Here is a 15722-nt window from a genome sequence, read left to right on the forward strand (position 1 = left end):
AATAGAGAGGGTTTGGAATTGAACGGGTTACATCAGCTTCTTGTCTATGCGGATGACATGAATATGTTAGCAGAAAATCCACAAACGATTAGGGAAAACACGGAAATTCTACTTGAAGCAAGTAAAGCGATAGGGTTGGAAATAAATCCCTAAAAGACTAAGTATATGATTATGTCTCGTGACCAGAATATTGTACGAAATGGAACTATAAAAATTGGAGATTTATCCTTCGAAGAGGTGGAAAAATTCAAATATCTTGGAGCAACAGTAACAAATATAAATGACACTCGGGAGGAAATTAAACGCAGAATAAATATGGGAAATGCCTGTTATTATTCGGTTGAGAAGCTTTTGTCATCTAGTCTGCTGTCAAAAAATCTGAAAGTTAGAATTTATAAAACAGTTATATTACCGGTTGTTCTGTATGGTTGTGAAACTTGGACTCTCACTTTGAGAGAGGAACAGAGATTAAGGGTATTTGACAATAAGGTTCTTAGGAAAATATTTGGGGCTAAGAGGGATGAAGTTACAGGAGAATGGAGAAAGTTACACAAGCAGAGCTGCACGCATTGTATTCTTCATCTGACATAATTAGGAACATTAAATCCAGACGTTTGAGATGGGCAGGGCACGTGGCACGTATGGGCGAATCCAGAAATGCATATAGAGTATTAGTTGGGAGGCCGGAGGGAAAAAGACCTTTGGGGAGGCCGAGACGTAGATGGGAAGATAATATTAAAATGGATTTGAGGGAGGTGGGATATGATGGTAGATACTGGATTAATCTTACTCAGGATAGGGACCAATGGCGGGCTTATGTGAGGGCGGCAATGAACCTCCGGGTTCCTTAAAAGCCAGTAAGTAAGTAAGTAAGTAAGTATGTAAGGTTTTCAACCATCTCCTTACTGTGGTGATCTATGGATTTACTGTAACCATATTGTATTTACAAACCTGCTTTGCTTCCTTTCGAAACAACTGGCAGAAATGACTTCGAAGTATAAAACCCCATATCTTCAGTTAATCCCACAAACTCTGGAATAATCTTCGGCTCAGGAAGCCCAATCCCCAAGAAGACAGCCTTATATCCATCTTCTATTAAGCCCTAGAAAGAATTATTTATGTCTGTTAACCTACATATTTATTAATCAGCAAATAAATTCGAAGAATATGTGAGACTTATCACTAAGTTAAATGAATACGGTACAGTAATGAAAATAATATTTATATATTGATATGCATCTTACCTTAATGGTGAGGTCATGTTTCGCCAGAGCTCGACCTGTTTCTATTTTTACACCCAGATCTTTCACCAAGTCTATTTCAAAGCTGACAACATTATATGGCAAACGATATTGTGGTATTTCTGAAGAACTGAAAGAAATAAATACGACAATTCAATACAAGACAATACTACAAGTATTTTGTACAAAGTAGCCTATCAATAGTTACTGCATGATAATGCTTTATTTCGGATCAACAGCGACGCGACTGCACTGTATAGGCTAATCATAATGACATATACAGTAGAATCCCGATTATCCATCACCCTATTAACCAATTGGCGGATTATCCGACTGTCTATTTCTTGCTCTTCTTTTTCTTCAGAAATAAATAATTTAAATGAAGTGCTGTTTTGTGCAAGTAGGTTCTAAATGTTTTTGCTAGAGAGTGTTATTACAAGCCTTTATCGTTACACAACATTGTCTACTGTTCGAATTGCCGTTTTATAATGTAACTTGTATATAAAATGTCTTCCACTGATGATAACAAAAAACGTGTTGTGCTACATATAGAAAAAAAAATGGAAATAATTGAATGGTTTGAGAAAGAGAAACTGTGGTTCATCTCGCATCAGAATACGAGATTGGAGTTACAACTACGCGATTTAATAAAAAGAACCATTCGACCTACACGACCTGAAGATGCCAATCTAAATTGGCGAAAACGTTTGTTTTTAAATTTGTGTAAATGTTATTATAACATGTTTTATTGTGTTTTATGTTAAGTATTGACTGAATAGAACTCATTTTTCAATTAACATTGAACTTAACGGAACCAATATGCCTTTGAAAAAAAGAACAAGGATAAAGTGTAAAAAAGTATGCAAATCTACGACATGAGACCTACTTTATTCCTATCTTTCCTGAGACAGTCATTACAAAGGGCTTCCTTGCACCTTAAAAACTCGTCGTTGATAACCAGACTTAAATTAGTGAACTTCTGATCCGCTACATAGCGAGTTAAATACAAGACCATAGAGGAAATAACGAAATCTTTCATGGTACGGATTATCCGATTTTTCGATCAACCGTTCAGTCCATCCCCTTCATTACCACGGATAATAGAGGTTCTACTGTACATCACTTTTGTCTCTTCCTTTTACTATGACAGAGCGAAAACCGATGTAACGATAAACTCAGTTGCAACGACAAATTTTATGGGTCCCAGCGTATTTTCTGTATTTCATATATGTTTTATAAACCCCAATGAAACGATAACGACATAATATATTTTTCAATTCACTTGGTTTTCATGCTCAATAATATTTCACTTTTCTACTAGGTATCGCCCTCTTAAATATGTTTTCCCGTTATTTCGTCTACCCTCTTTCATACTTTCGTTGACCAATCTTCGCATTCTGTGCAAAGATTTCAACGGTTCAGGACCTTTAACAGAATTTGCCTTTATGGTTCCTAACACTGGCGCCTTTCACACTCGAGTGTTAGTTGTTAATGATGGCAGGTGTAACACGAAAGCAAATAAGTTTGGAGACTAAATTAGCTGCATATATACTCCGATTTTAGAATCTATAGAGTATAGGAACTGAAACAAGTTCTTTGCGCAAGTGATGAGTGGAGGGGAAAAGCATTGATTGAAGATGAGCGTCTACATGATGGCTACATCATCCGAATCATAGGTGGAAATGGAGACGAAAATGTTAGTTACAAAATTACGTTCAAAAATTGTTAATTGCAAATTCGGCAATACTCCACAACATAGAATGCCTTAGTAGTCAGCTGCAATGTAATGTTTACTGTGTTACCTTTGTAACAAAAAAAGTAATAAAATGATTAAAAAAATGGATGAACAACAATTTTATTTATTACGAAATTACGAAGACGCAATATGCAACACAGACATAATTCATACATTACAGAAAGATAATTAAAATAAAAGATTGAAATAATGAGATAATTAAAAAAGTGAGGGAGGTGGTTAGAACCGTGAACATTTAATTTTAAAGAACCGCACGAATAGCTTGAGCTACGATTATAGGGGTAACATTTATTTGCAAAATATAGTATTGCCAGATCGTGCAATTAAACATTCTTCGGGTGAAAGTTTGCCACTGACATTTTCGTTTCCATTTTCATTCAGGATTCACATGATGTAGTTCGCGTGCGACACTCTATACATACAGTTCCGTTCGTTGTTTCCTTCTTTCCATAACATATCTTTACTCTACTTTCACCACCATAATCTCCTCTATCTCCCTTTCCTCCTCTTCCTCTCCCTCTCCCACTATCTATTCCTCCTCACCCTTCCCTTTATCCTCCTCTTCTTTCACTTCATCCTCCACTTGTTGCTCTTCCTCTCCTTCCACTCCATTCATTCTTCTCCTCCTCTTCCTACTCCTCCTGCTTCACTTCCTCCATCCTCTCTCCATTCTCTGGAACTTCCACAATTATCAGTCTTACCTGAGTCCACCCACATAATTCTCTTTCTCAAATATTGTAATGTCCGAATATCCCAATCTTCCAAGAAATGTTGCACAAGACAATGAAGCTGGTCCGCAACCAATCAGTGCTATTTTTGCATCGCTGTTCTCAACTTGTTGATTTGGTGGTCTTATCTGAGGAATTTTCATATTTTTGAATACCTGAAATAACAAACGAATTTTTACAGTACTGTATTTCTAGTGTTGTTCCAGAGTACGTAATAATTTTATCAATTTTCACAATTTATTAATAAGGAAAGAAGGATAGGAAGTGCATTTTGATGTAAATACATAAAGGGTAATTTATAAGCTCTTTATATAGGATATACACGATATAAACCGCCAAATATACAGGTAACAGAGCATAAATAATTTTAAAAATTAAATAATATTTGTTTGTACCTATCAGCATTTTCCCAGAAAAAATGTGTTTTGTGAGTCTAACTTTTTTGAAAATGAGAATAGACAGTCATTTTTTACTCTGCCCGATACCTACGTTAAAGCAGTCATTTGTGTTTTTGAAAGTCATTGCTCTAGCGAACTGTGGTGATATCCTTCTTCCGAAACCAGGATCCATAAAGGTATTTGGAAAGATAAATTACCGTACCTAAAAAACATTAATTACTATTCCAGCACATATAAATAATAATGTCTTCAATAATGCTCTGTTGTGCATTTGTAGCCTATGTGTTGGGCGCAAGGTCATTCATTACCAGTAGCGCTCACGTTCAGTCAAGTGAACAAATATTACACTACTATTAATCTTAAACGCATGGCAGTTTACAAATTAAAAATTAGAATAGAAAAAATATTTAAATTTCACTAGACATTTTGTTCAGTAAACGGATATGTATTATCTATATAATTTTGACAGTTTATACCGTTTTCACTCTATATATTTTATTGCCTAAAATGTGTTTGCAATGAAAAATGTATTTACGTCAAGCTCTTCGGAACAAAGCTTCTATTGCCATTTTTTTTTCAGGGAAAATAGCAAAGTAAAATAACGAAAATGCCACTCTTTGCTCATTTTCTTTCTCTCTCACTCTCACTCTCTCTCTCTCTCTCTCTCTCTCTCTCTCTCTCTCTCTCTCTCTCTCTCTCTCTCTCTCTCTCTCTGAGGAAATGTTTTCTGTGAACAACCCTAGAAGTTTATTGCACTATCTCCGTGCCTTCTGGAAATAATTTTTCAGTGGATAGAGTTTTTTCTTCAATGAACATGATGTGATCATTCAAAAAATTCAGAATGAGTTAAGAACCTGTTAGAGCCTGCTTGTTACCTTAACCAACTTCAACATGCTCTGTCAGGAATTGCTGCAAAATTGGGATCCAGAGAAGATTTTCTTAATAAAATTCACTTTTCTGAAAAAAATCTTCCTGGTAGGTGAGTAAAACGAATATTTTTAGTGTACAAATAGAATGAGTATTTTCATTCTATAACAACAAGCGTGAAAAAGAAACTAACAGAAATGTTAAAAGTACTGTAGTTTCTCATATGCCAGTATCTGTCTCTAGAAATTGTGAAAAATTCTGGTAACCACACTGAATCAAGTAGCCTACTAGGTGATTTAATGTCGGTGAAATTAGTGATAGCGAGATGTTACTTGGTGATATAAGACTGAGGATTCGCTATGTGATCACCTAACATTTGCCTTACATTTGAAGAAAATCTCGGAAGAAACACAACCACGTAATCAGCCCAAGTGGAAATGATCCAAGCACGAGCGCAACTCTGTATCGACTGAGCTGCGTGGTGACCAATAAGTAGTAAGTAAATATATATTATATAAATAAATAAACTACATAAATAAATACATAAAATGAATAAAATAGATAAGTATATAAATAAATAAATAAATAAATAAAATCAATAAATGAGTATCAAAGATGCAATGAATGAATTTCCCTACGATAAATCCTCAAATTTTGAAATGCGTAAAATTAGTGATACCATATATTTCTACCATTTAACAGTAGGCCTACTCTGCGTATACTGAAGAATAATGTCAATATGTACACACACATATATTACTCACTAAACAAACAAGCATTGAGTTCAGTCAGTTGAGTAAAAGAAATTTGGAGCCTACGTTAGCTGTAGAACAGAGACAATTATTATGTTACCATTTCGTACATTTCTAACATACGTATCGTGTAATAGTAATGCAGAGTGTTTCAAAAGTAATGGTAAAAATTTAGGAATGAGAAGTAAAAACGAAGAGAAGCATAAAATATGTTCCAGTAAACATCGGTCTTCAAATTAAACGTTCACAAGTTAGTGACAATTTATGCTGGTTGAGATCCGCTAAATACAAGTACTAAGTAGTAATTCCAACAAAAAGCAGTGACAATTTTATTAATTTATCAATCACGAGACAGTAAAATCAATAATTTTAAAACAGAAATGTGACCCAAGACCCAAGAATGCGCTTGAGCAATCCTGGGTAATTCTTCATTTGCTGGAAAGCGTCTACAATCAGATGCAGCAATTCTTCAGATGTGGTGCTGTCTGTTGTGTAAACTAGGCTTTTTGCATAACACAAAAATCCAAAGGATTTCAATCCAGTGATCTAGGTACAGGTCCTCCTCTACCTATCACCGTCCACCATATCGTCTGTTTAGATATCGTCTCACACTTAGAAGGAAATGGAATGGGGAGAGTGCAGCATACATACCAAGCATGAATGTTGCACCTTTATCTATCCCGGTGCTCGATTCATTGGCCCAACCAGCAAAAAATGACATCCCGTAAACGGTTAATTTGCGGATCCATATTTACTGAAACTCTTTTTGCTTCATTTCGTTTTTACTTCTCATCCCTCAATTTTTTACCATCACTTTTGAAACATACTGTATAATAAACAGAGTACATTCAGCAAAATGGTATATACCTCTGTTGCAAACTGTTGAAGACCTCCGATATTTATGGGACCTTCTTCTGCAGCCTGCAAATTGCAGCCTCCTACACATAAATCACTTGTAGGACACACCATTCCACATGTCAGGCCCAAAGGGTTGTCAGATAGAATGGCTTTAGCAGCCCCATAATAATTCTGAAATAAAATAATAGCAAGTAAATATATAGATATATTATACAAGTTATAACACTAATGCTATTACACATTTAGTCCTACTACAGACATTAACAGTTACAGAGTGATATGGTATTTATGAATGAAGAGTTGAGGATCGGACAAACCCACGCATTTAGGCCATTGAAGTGGTCCATTATGCTACCTTCAAATTTCGACGTAGGTGAGAAAAGACCAGAAAATTTTGCCTGCAGTTCTTCATTAAGCAAAGCTTTAATTTTATTCTAAAGAAAACCATGCTAACAATTTTTATTGCCCTTAGCCGGGTTTGAACCCGTAAACCTCGGATACAGTGACAAGTTAAATAACCAGTACACCGCTGAGGAAGACTCAATTACTTATTTGTCCAGTCAATTCTTAAAAGATTTTTATATTGCAAATTATAGCTACATCTCTTCTCTTCTTTCAGTCAGATAAAGATTTATATTTTAAGTATCTTGTTTTCTGGTGAAATAATAACATAAACAGTCCTCCGTTTATGACGTCACCAGACTACATAGACGTTACCTTCCACAGTGTGACTATCGTACGCGCTGAAGTTCAAGGACGTTTGTGAGGCGTTGAATACGTGCAGTTCATCTCAGTCTGTTGTGCACTACTGTACTATTCATTCCTGCGTAATATAGTGCAAGCTACAGCTGAGCTTGCGATATAAGGGAAGCGTCATACTCGTATATAGTGAACTCTGACGTGCATCTTTTATGCATTCTACGAGTACTTTAGTTTACATACAAGCCTGTGTATATTTGGGAGTTCACTTCATTGCTACAATGGTACTAGAAATTTAGTCAAAACTTCGAGAACGGCCTCAACGTCCACTCAGCCTTCTGTCAAATTCGGTACCGGATCTTTTCTGGAGGGATAAAGGTGATCAGGGCGTGGAAACGATCAAACCACCTCATTCTAGTGCCAAGATCACGAGAGCATGGAGATCTACCTCCATGTCTCCCCGTTTCTTCGTGACATGTGAGGGAATATCTTTTACCTTTACCACCAGATTTTCTTGTAGCGGTCAAGCTCAAAATTCAACAGGCTATCATTCTACTTTTCCCGTAGTTTATCAAGACGATGTGGAATTTACATTTAGATAAAATATGTTTGTTGATCCATGTATGTGCACTCAAGCTGCTCGTAAGGTATATGGAAGATTCTAGAATTACTTTCACAATTTAAAGATTCTGAGGTCATAGATCAACGAAACGTAAAGAAGAAGAAATTTGAGATTAATGAACAAAATAAGGAGAAGAAAAAGTGACAGGGGAAATCCCTTGGATTGCTTGAAGCGTCTTAAATATCTTTATTTCTGCTACGTAATTAGGGTTCACAGGTTTTAGGTTTTATCCCACATATTACAAAAATAATCAAACTTACTGTTAATAAAATGTTTATTACAATCACTAAAAGGTTCTTTATAGATTGTCTTCACATTGTCACATTTATAGTTTGCACATAGCACAATCAGAATTGATGCAGTTGAATTTATTATTTACATGTCAATTCATTTGTACAGAAAATTACTATTTCAAATTAAGCCTAGCATTCAATTTATTTTATCACACTGTGTTATTCAACAACTTTATTAACCCTAATAAAAGTAAAACTATTACAAAAACTGATATAAACTCAGCGAGAATAATTATTTTACGTCTGACTCAACTGATTTTTCTGTGTTTTGTTACATTTAATTCAATTCGATGCAATGTGATAATATTTATAATATTTATTACTATTATTATTATTATTATTATTATTATTATTATTATTATTAATTAAGAATCCTTCTGCATTTCCCTATCAAACCAATCTCAGGTAAAGGGTCGCGCTCTACAGTTTTAAAACTACTGCCGCTGAAAGACAGAGACGGAGGGTGTACTGTTCTCCAACCAGGAGATCAACCGTGAAAGGAATGTGCTTACTATTGCCTCATCTATTGGAACGAAGTAGACAAATAATATTACCGTTATAGCGCCAGTTTAAAAACCATGCGCTCTCCTGCATATGTTATTTCCTGTATGAAGAGATTAAAAGACCAGGAGATTAACTGTGATCTAATTTTGTAACTAGGGTAATATCAATATGTCTGTATTAATGTTATGGTTTGTGCTGTGAGAGCTAGCCAATAGAGATAAGAGTACCCACGTGTGTGACCAGCAAATAGGGATTACAAAGAATGGACAATGAGCGAATTTTCCTGTGTTTTGTTTATGTGTGCGCGGCGTTTAGTTCCACTTTCAAGCGCTAGAGGTTAGTGTAATCGAGCACACGCTAAGATAATAATTGAGAATAGAGTTGAGACACAGGATCCAAACATCGCCTACCTTATTGCATAATCCAGTAATGCTTCGCTTTAAATAAATTGAAGTTAACAGCTTTTCCTTATTTCTCAGTGACAAACTAGTTGTAATAATAATTGTTTATATTCCATAAATAACAAATTATATTATAGAATAATATATTATAGAATAATATAATACATTATAAAATTATGTATCAAATTCGTTTAATATTTGTATACAATATAATATAGGTATATGGTTTTACTTCTCATAAGAGTTTTGTTTTTTTCATTTTCAGTGCTTTCAAATCATTACATATTTTAATTGTTGTTGGGGTCAACGTCTCAACTTTCATTATAAAGGAACTCTAGAGTCTAGATATTACAGTTAATGACGGATTTATTATTTTATGGATCCAATTTATTTTTGAGTACATAATGTACCTAGATGTATTAATTGTATGTGTTATATTTCCGCTGTGTCGACTGCTAGCTGGTGTGATTCAGCGCCAACTCTAGGGAGAAAGCAGAATCTCACGCTCTAGCTGGCTTGAAGGTCATTGAAATCAGTCCGGCTACATCAAAGGTACCGACGCGAACTGTCCATTCTTTATAATTCCTATTCGCTGGTGTGACCTTATGACATCAACATTCATTCACAGCATTACCCCCCTTCGTCTCATCCGGCGGAGACTTTCTCGTGGTTGGAGCACAGTACTTGTGACAACGTCGCGCTCGCATGTTAAAGGTTATTTAGTAAGTCTATGATTAAAGGCGCTCGGGAAACGTCAGGAGGTTTGAGCGCGACTGTAGTCATCTCGCGGTGGGCGGTAGCACCTGGAATTCTTACGGAGTAGAGTCCAGCGGTACTCATTACGCGGCCCACAGGCCGCAAGCGGCTCTCGAGGACATTTATTGTGGCACTTTGAATAATTTCACTTTCATTACATTTAGGCTACATCTAAATTCTAAAATCTATCGTATAGAGTTGACATTTGAATATTAGGTCAAGAAAATACATCTCACTAAAAACATGATAAAGAAACTGAGCTGTTGCGAAACTCGTAAAATGTGTAGGCCTAATTGAAAAGTGTGTCATCGCTTCTGTGACACACTTATTTGTATTCTGAAACTGATATTAGTCCGCAGGATATACAGAAAAAGACTAGTTCTTTTTATTAGTCAAAAGACCCGAAAGATAATGTGGGGAGCCTCATCCGTCCTCGTCTATAAAAAATTCGTCTTACAGGTGCTCTCAGCACAAAAACTTATCGTCGCTACAAACATTTCATTAAGTCTTTAGTTGACCTAATCTGAAAGCAATGAAAGCCAACTAAGATCACTTTACAACAGTATAATTTTATCTCTAAAAGTGCGCGACATTTTTATGCTATTTGAGTCGGTTTATCTCGTTTTAAGTACCGTACATTATAAACACATTCAGAAGGAATTTTAAGTTAAAAAAACAAAATCGTTTCTAAGACTTGTTGTGTGTCCTTGTGGCATCATATTACGAAACAACCACAAACAGGCGTGAAGATGTATTGTGATCTAGAGAGAACCTTACATAAGCCAGTCTCTCGTCACTTCAGCTGTTTGTTCAGTCATCTGCAAAAATTCTCAGATAAGAACGGTTTAAGTACTTGGCTATAGTTTATGTAAGGTAGTGTTTACTTTATCCATGTATTGTGAATCCCTATCACCCATCACTATGGCGCGTCCTCAGGTTGAGGATAGAGGAGGCGGCCTCCAGATATGGAGGGTAGCTGCGAAGATATTGAATAAGCATTCACGGACAGTCGACATGGGTGGTCCTTCAGCTTGGGGGTTGGGCGAAGGGCTAACAACCCATCACAGTAAAAAAGAACTTGTTACGAAACCCCTTCATAAGACGTAGATGGGAGAATAATACTAAAATAGATTTGAGGGAGTTGGGATATGATGGTAGGAACTGGATTAATCTTGCCCAGGATTGGGACCGATGGCGAGCTTATGTGAAGACGGCAATGAACTTCCGGGTTCTGTAAAAGCCATTTGTAAGTAAATAAGTATTTACTTTATGCGAAGACCTGGGATGTCACGTTCAGGGTAGAAAACGCACACGTGGTACATATTGTAGACTACAGAGAGGCTAACGGTCGTTGCTTTCGAGTATTCCTCAAAAAAACTTAAAAGGAGCCTTTCAGATTCAGATAACATCAGTAATTCTGAGTTTGATAATTAGTGATCTTTATTTTAATTTCTTCTTCTTCGTTCCAGTATTAGTTGGTATCACTAGTTCCAGTGTCCACATCTGTGGAGTAACGGTTAGCGCATCTGGCCGCGAAATCAGCTGGCCCGGGTTCGAATCCGATCGGGGCAAGTTATCTGGTTGAGGTTTTTTCCGGGGTTTTCCCCTCAACTCAGTATGAGCAAATGCTGGGTAACTATCGGTGCTGGATCCCGGACTCATTTCACCGGCATTATCACCATTCAGACGCTAAATAACCTGAGATGTTGATACAGCGTCCTAAAATAACCTACTAAAAATAATTCCAGTCCATACTATCAAGCCATCTCTTGTACTGTCGTCCTATGTCTCTTCTCCCTTTAGACCTATAAAGTAGTGCGATTTTTTCAGGAAGTTTTTTCATTCACATTCTACTCAAATGGACTTTCCAATTCGTTCCATATTCTTCTGCTTTGTCATTAATGTAAAATATATCCAATTCTAATTTTACTTTGTAATTTATAATTCTGTCATGTCTTGTACACCCTTTTACAAACCATAAAAATCTCATTTCTGTAGCTTATATGCCAATTATGTATTTTTCTGTTAACACCCATGTTTCTGCCCCGCATGAAAGAGTGAGGACAACTATAGCCAGGACCAAGTTTTTCTGGTGAAAACATTTTCAAAATTTCCGTGAGAAATAAATAATATATCGTACGGTACTTATGGTTTAAAATGAGACAATTTCGTGAAAATTTAATTTCTTTTTCACCATGTAATGTCATACACTTATACACAATCTTAATTAGCTTCAATCTTATACACGGCACTGTATCTGCAACAATCATGACTGAATAAATGTGTTCATAATAATAACTTGTACCCTTTGTACATCAGCCTTACTGTTACTTAATTCAGTTTTAAATACAAACCCAGTCATCAATGATTCTGTAGGTCATTAAAGAGAATAACAGAATTTGCAAATAATTTGTCTCCCTATTCTTTTGCGTTATCTTTAGAACTAATGTACTGTAGTTCTTTAAAATAACTTAAAAAGAAATGTTCTTTTTTCGCTTTTATTACAGAAATGAAGACTTTTTGCAGAAATATGCAATTTTCGCGAAAATTCGAGATAAATTTACTGTCATAAATCACATTTTGCTAATAACAAGCAAAAAACGAAAACCGGTTCTAGCCATAACCTTATAAAACATCAGTTCAGTTTCCTAACGACATTTTAATGGACCTATAAATTGTCTCTAATTTATTTAATTTTCTTTTGATGTCATCATTGAAAGTGGGTCCCTATCACCACGGCATGGCGCGTCCTCAGGTTGCGGATAGAGGAGACGGCCTCCAGATATGGAGGGTAGCTGCGAATATATTGAATAAGCAGTCGCGGACAGCCATGAGGTGTCGTCCTCCAGCTTGGGGGTTGGGCGAAAGGCTAACAACCCATCACCGTAAAAAAAAACAGCTTGTTAGGAAATTCCAAAATAAGCCTTGGAATGGGACTGATTCTCTTGCACGACTACAGCAAAGGAATAAGGTTATGGGATTTGGTACTTGGAATGTTATAAGCAGGGAAAGGATTTATATGTAAATACATATTTACTTATAAAGCTAATATAATTTATATTTTGCATTATCTTTATGTTTCACAATGTGTAGGGTTGAAAAATCCTACTTTTATTTTCCATATTTTTCCATATTTTAGAGTTTAGTACATATTTTCGTTAATTTCCATATATTTTCCATATTTCATATAAAACAGTCCATATTATATTAGGTTTAACAATAAAACAAAACAAAATTCCATTAACTTTTAAAAATACATTTCAACAATAGAGATTTAAACACATGTTCAGTAATCCCTTTAACATCAGAGTTATTTGAAAATTAGCAGTCCTATCAACAATGGGAAAGTAAGTTACAAAACTGTATTAATTTAATTTAAAATTTTTAACAGACTTCAGTTGTGCAGCTCAACAGTTAAATGCCAGTCAGAGTACACATAGGTTCAGTTTTGTAAATCATACTATAAAGACGGTAAATATGCCAAAAGTACGTCATTCAGTCAATTTAAAATCAAAACTAACAAGTTACATTTCAGAATTTAAAGAAGATGGTTTATCAACTGACAATAAAATATTATTTTGTAATTTGTGTCAGTGTGCAGTATCATCTACACAAAAGTTCCTGGTGCAACAACACATTACAACTAGTAAACATCAGGCCAACAAACAACTAAATTCCAAGCAGAGACAATTGTTTTTAACACAACCAACAACATCGAATGTAAGATCTGAGTTTAACATCGACCTGTGCCGTTCTCTCATCTCTGCTGATATTCCTCTCTACAAACTAAAGAATAAGGTCTTCAGGGAATTCCTTGAAAAATATACTCAACATACAATCCCGGATGAGTCAACACTTAGGAAGACGTATGCTCCATCCATCTACGATGAGACAATACAGAAGATAAGAGATGAAATTAAAGATAGTTCAATTTGGGTTTCCATTGATGAGACTCCCGACAAAGAAGGTAGACTTGTTGGTAATGTAGTTATCGGTTTGTTAAGTGAACAATATTCTGAACGAATTCTTTTACATTGTGATGTTCTAGAAAAGTGCAATAACAAAACTATAGTTAAACTGTTCAACGAAGCTATGGGTATCCTGTGGCCAAAGGGTATTATGTACGATAATGTGTTATTCTTTATTAGCGATGCTGCCCCTTATATGGTCAAAGCTGGACAAGCATTATCTGTTGTATATCCTAAATTGACTCATTTTACTTGTGTGGCGCATGCATTTCATCGTGTGGCAGAAGTGGTCAGAGACAATTTCCCTAAAGTAGATTTGTTGATTTCATCAGTGAAAAAAGTATTTCTCAAAGCTCCCAGTAGAGTTAACGTGTTGAAAGAAATGTACCCTGAAATTCCATTGCCACCAAAGCCAATTTTAACTAGATGGGGTACATGGCTAGAAGCAGTTGAATATTATGCCGAACATATAGACTCTATTAACAATGTTCTCCTTGCATTGGACTCTGAAGATGCAGTCTCAATTGATACTGCGAAAACAGTTACCTGTGACATAAGTGTGAAGAATGACTTAGCTCACATTCAGCATACATTTTCATGCATCATAAAAACGCTCAAAAGTCTCCAAAATAGGCACCTTTCACTATCTGAAAGTTTTGAAATTATAAATAGTACTGTGGAACAACTGAATCGTGGTAGAGGTAAAGTTGCAGATGCAGTAAGAGCTAAGGTGGACACTGTACTTTCAAAAAACCCTGGATATGAAGAACTACAAAAGGTTGTTGCTGTGATGAGTGGTGAATCAACAGTGAAGATTAACTTGGACTTATCCCCAGCAGACATTGTGAAATTGAATTATGTACCAGTTACTTCTTGTGACGTCGAACGCTCTTTTAGTCAGTATAAATCTATCCTCAGAGACAATAGAAGAAGATTCACTTTTCAGCACTTGAAAGAAATGTTTGTAACCTATTGTTATGGTAACAGACAATAAAAATTGTGTTTTGTTGAAACTACATTGGAAGATAAGGTACGTCCATTATATTTTTTGTTTAGTTTGATTAAAATGTACCAATATTTAACGTACATAGTCATTTTTTTATAATTTTAAGTCCATATTTAATTCCATATTTTGGTAAAAATCCATATTTAATTCCATATTTTGGTAAAAATAACTACATATATATTTACATATTTCATATATTTTTAGTCCATATAAATCCGTTCCCTGGTTATAAGTCTATATAGAACAGGAGGGGTAACATTAGTAGCAAAAGAACTAGCTAGATATAGAATATACTTGTTGTAAGTATTATGGAGAAGGAAACAATAATCACCAATTAAGAACAGGATTCTTTATTCACAAAAGAATAAAATCAGTAGTAAAAAAGTAGAATTTATCAGTGACAGGTTATCGTATTTAGTACTTAAGGGTAGATGGTGCGGTATCGTAGTTATAGGCCTAAATGCTCACGCCCCTACAGAAGAGAAAGACGACCATATAAAAGACAGCTTCCATGAGGAACTGGAACACACTTTTGATTAGTTATCTAGATATCACATGAATAAATAAGAAAACAGTTATATTACCGGTTGTTCTCTATGGTCGAGAGAGGAACAGAGGTTAAGAGTGTTTGAGAATAAGGTGCTTAGGAACATATTTGGGGCTAAAAGGGATGAAGTTACAGGAGAATGGAGAAAGTTACACAACGCAAAACTGCACGTATTGTATTCTTTACCCGACATAATTAGGAACATTAAATCCAGACGTTTGAGATGGGCAGGGCATGTAGCACGTATGGGCGAATCAAGAAATGCAAATAGAGTGTTCGTTGGGAGGCCGGAGGAAAAAAGATCTTGGGGAGGCCGAGACGTAGAT

The 15722-nt window shown here is 35.6% G+C and overlaps 1 protein-coding gene across 2 annotated transcripts in view; it reads right to left on the reverse strand.

The window, feature by feature from the left end:
• su(r) (dihydropyrimidine dehydrogenase su(r)) overlaps positions 1-15722 on the reverse strand; it is an 87932-nt gene that overhangs the window by 29999 nt on the left and 42211 nt on the right. For both annotated transcript variants that reach the window (XM_069830841.1, XM_069830840.1), the window contains exons 4-7: positions 6610-6771; positions 3699-3880; positions 1245-1371; positions 952-1102 (exon numbers count right to left, since the gene is read on the reverse strand). In XM_069830841.1, the coding sequence (XP_069686942.1) occupies positions 952-1102; positions 1245-1371; positions 3699-3880; positions 6610-6711 (562 nt within the window). In that variant the 5' untranslated portion in view covers positions 6712-6771. The remainder of the gene's footprint in view (positions 1-951; positions 1103-1244; positions 1372-3698; positions 3881-6609; positions 6772-15722) is intronic.

This window comes from Periplaneta americana, chromosome 7 (genome assembly GCF_040183065.1).
Source record: "Periplaneta americana isolate PAMFEO1 chromosome 7, P.americana_PAMFEO1_priV1, whole genome shotgun sequence".
Classification (NCBI taxonomy): Eukaryota; Metazoa; Arthropoda; class Insecta; order Blattodea; family Blattidae; genus Periplaneta; species Periplaneta americana.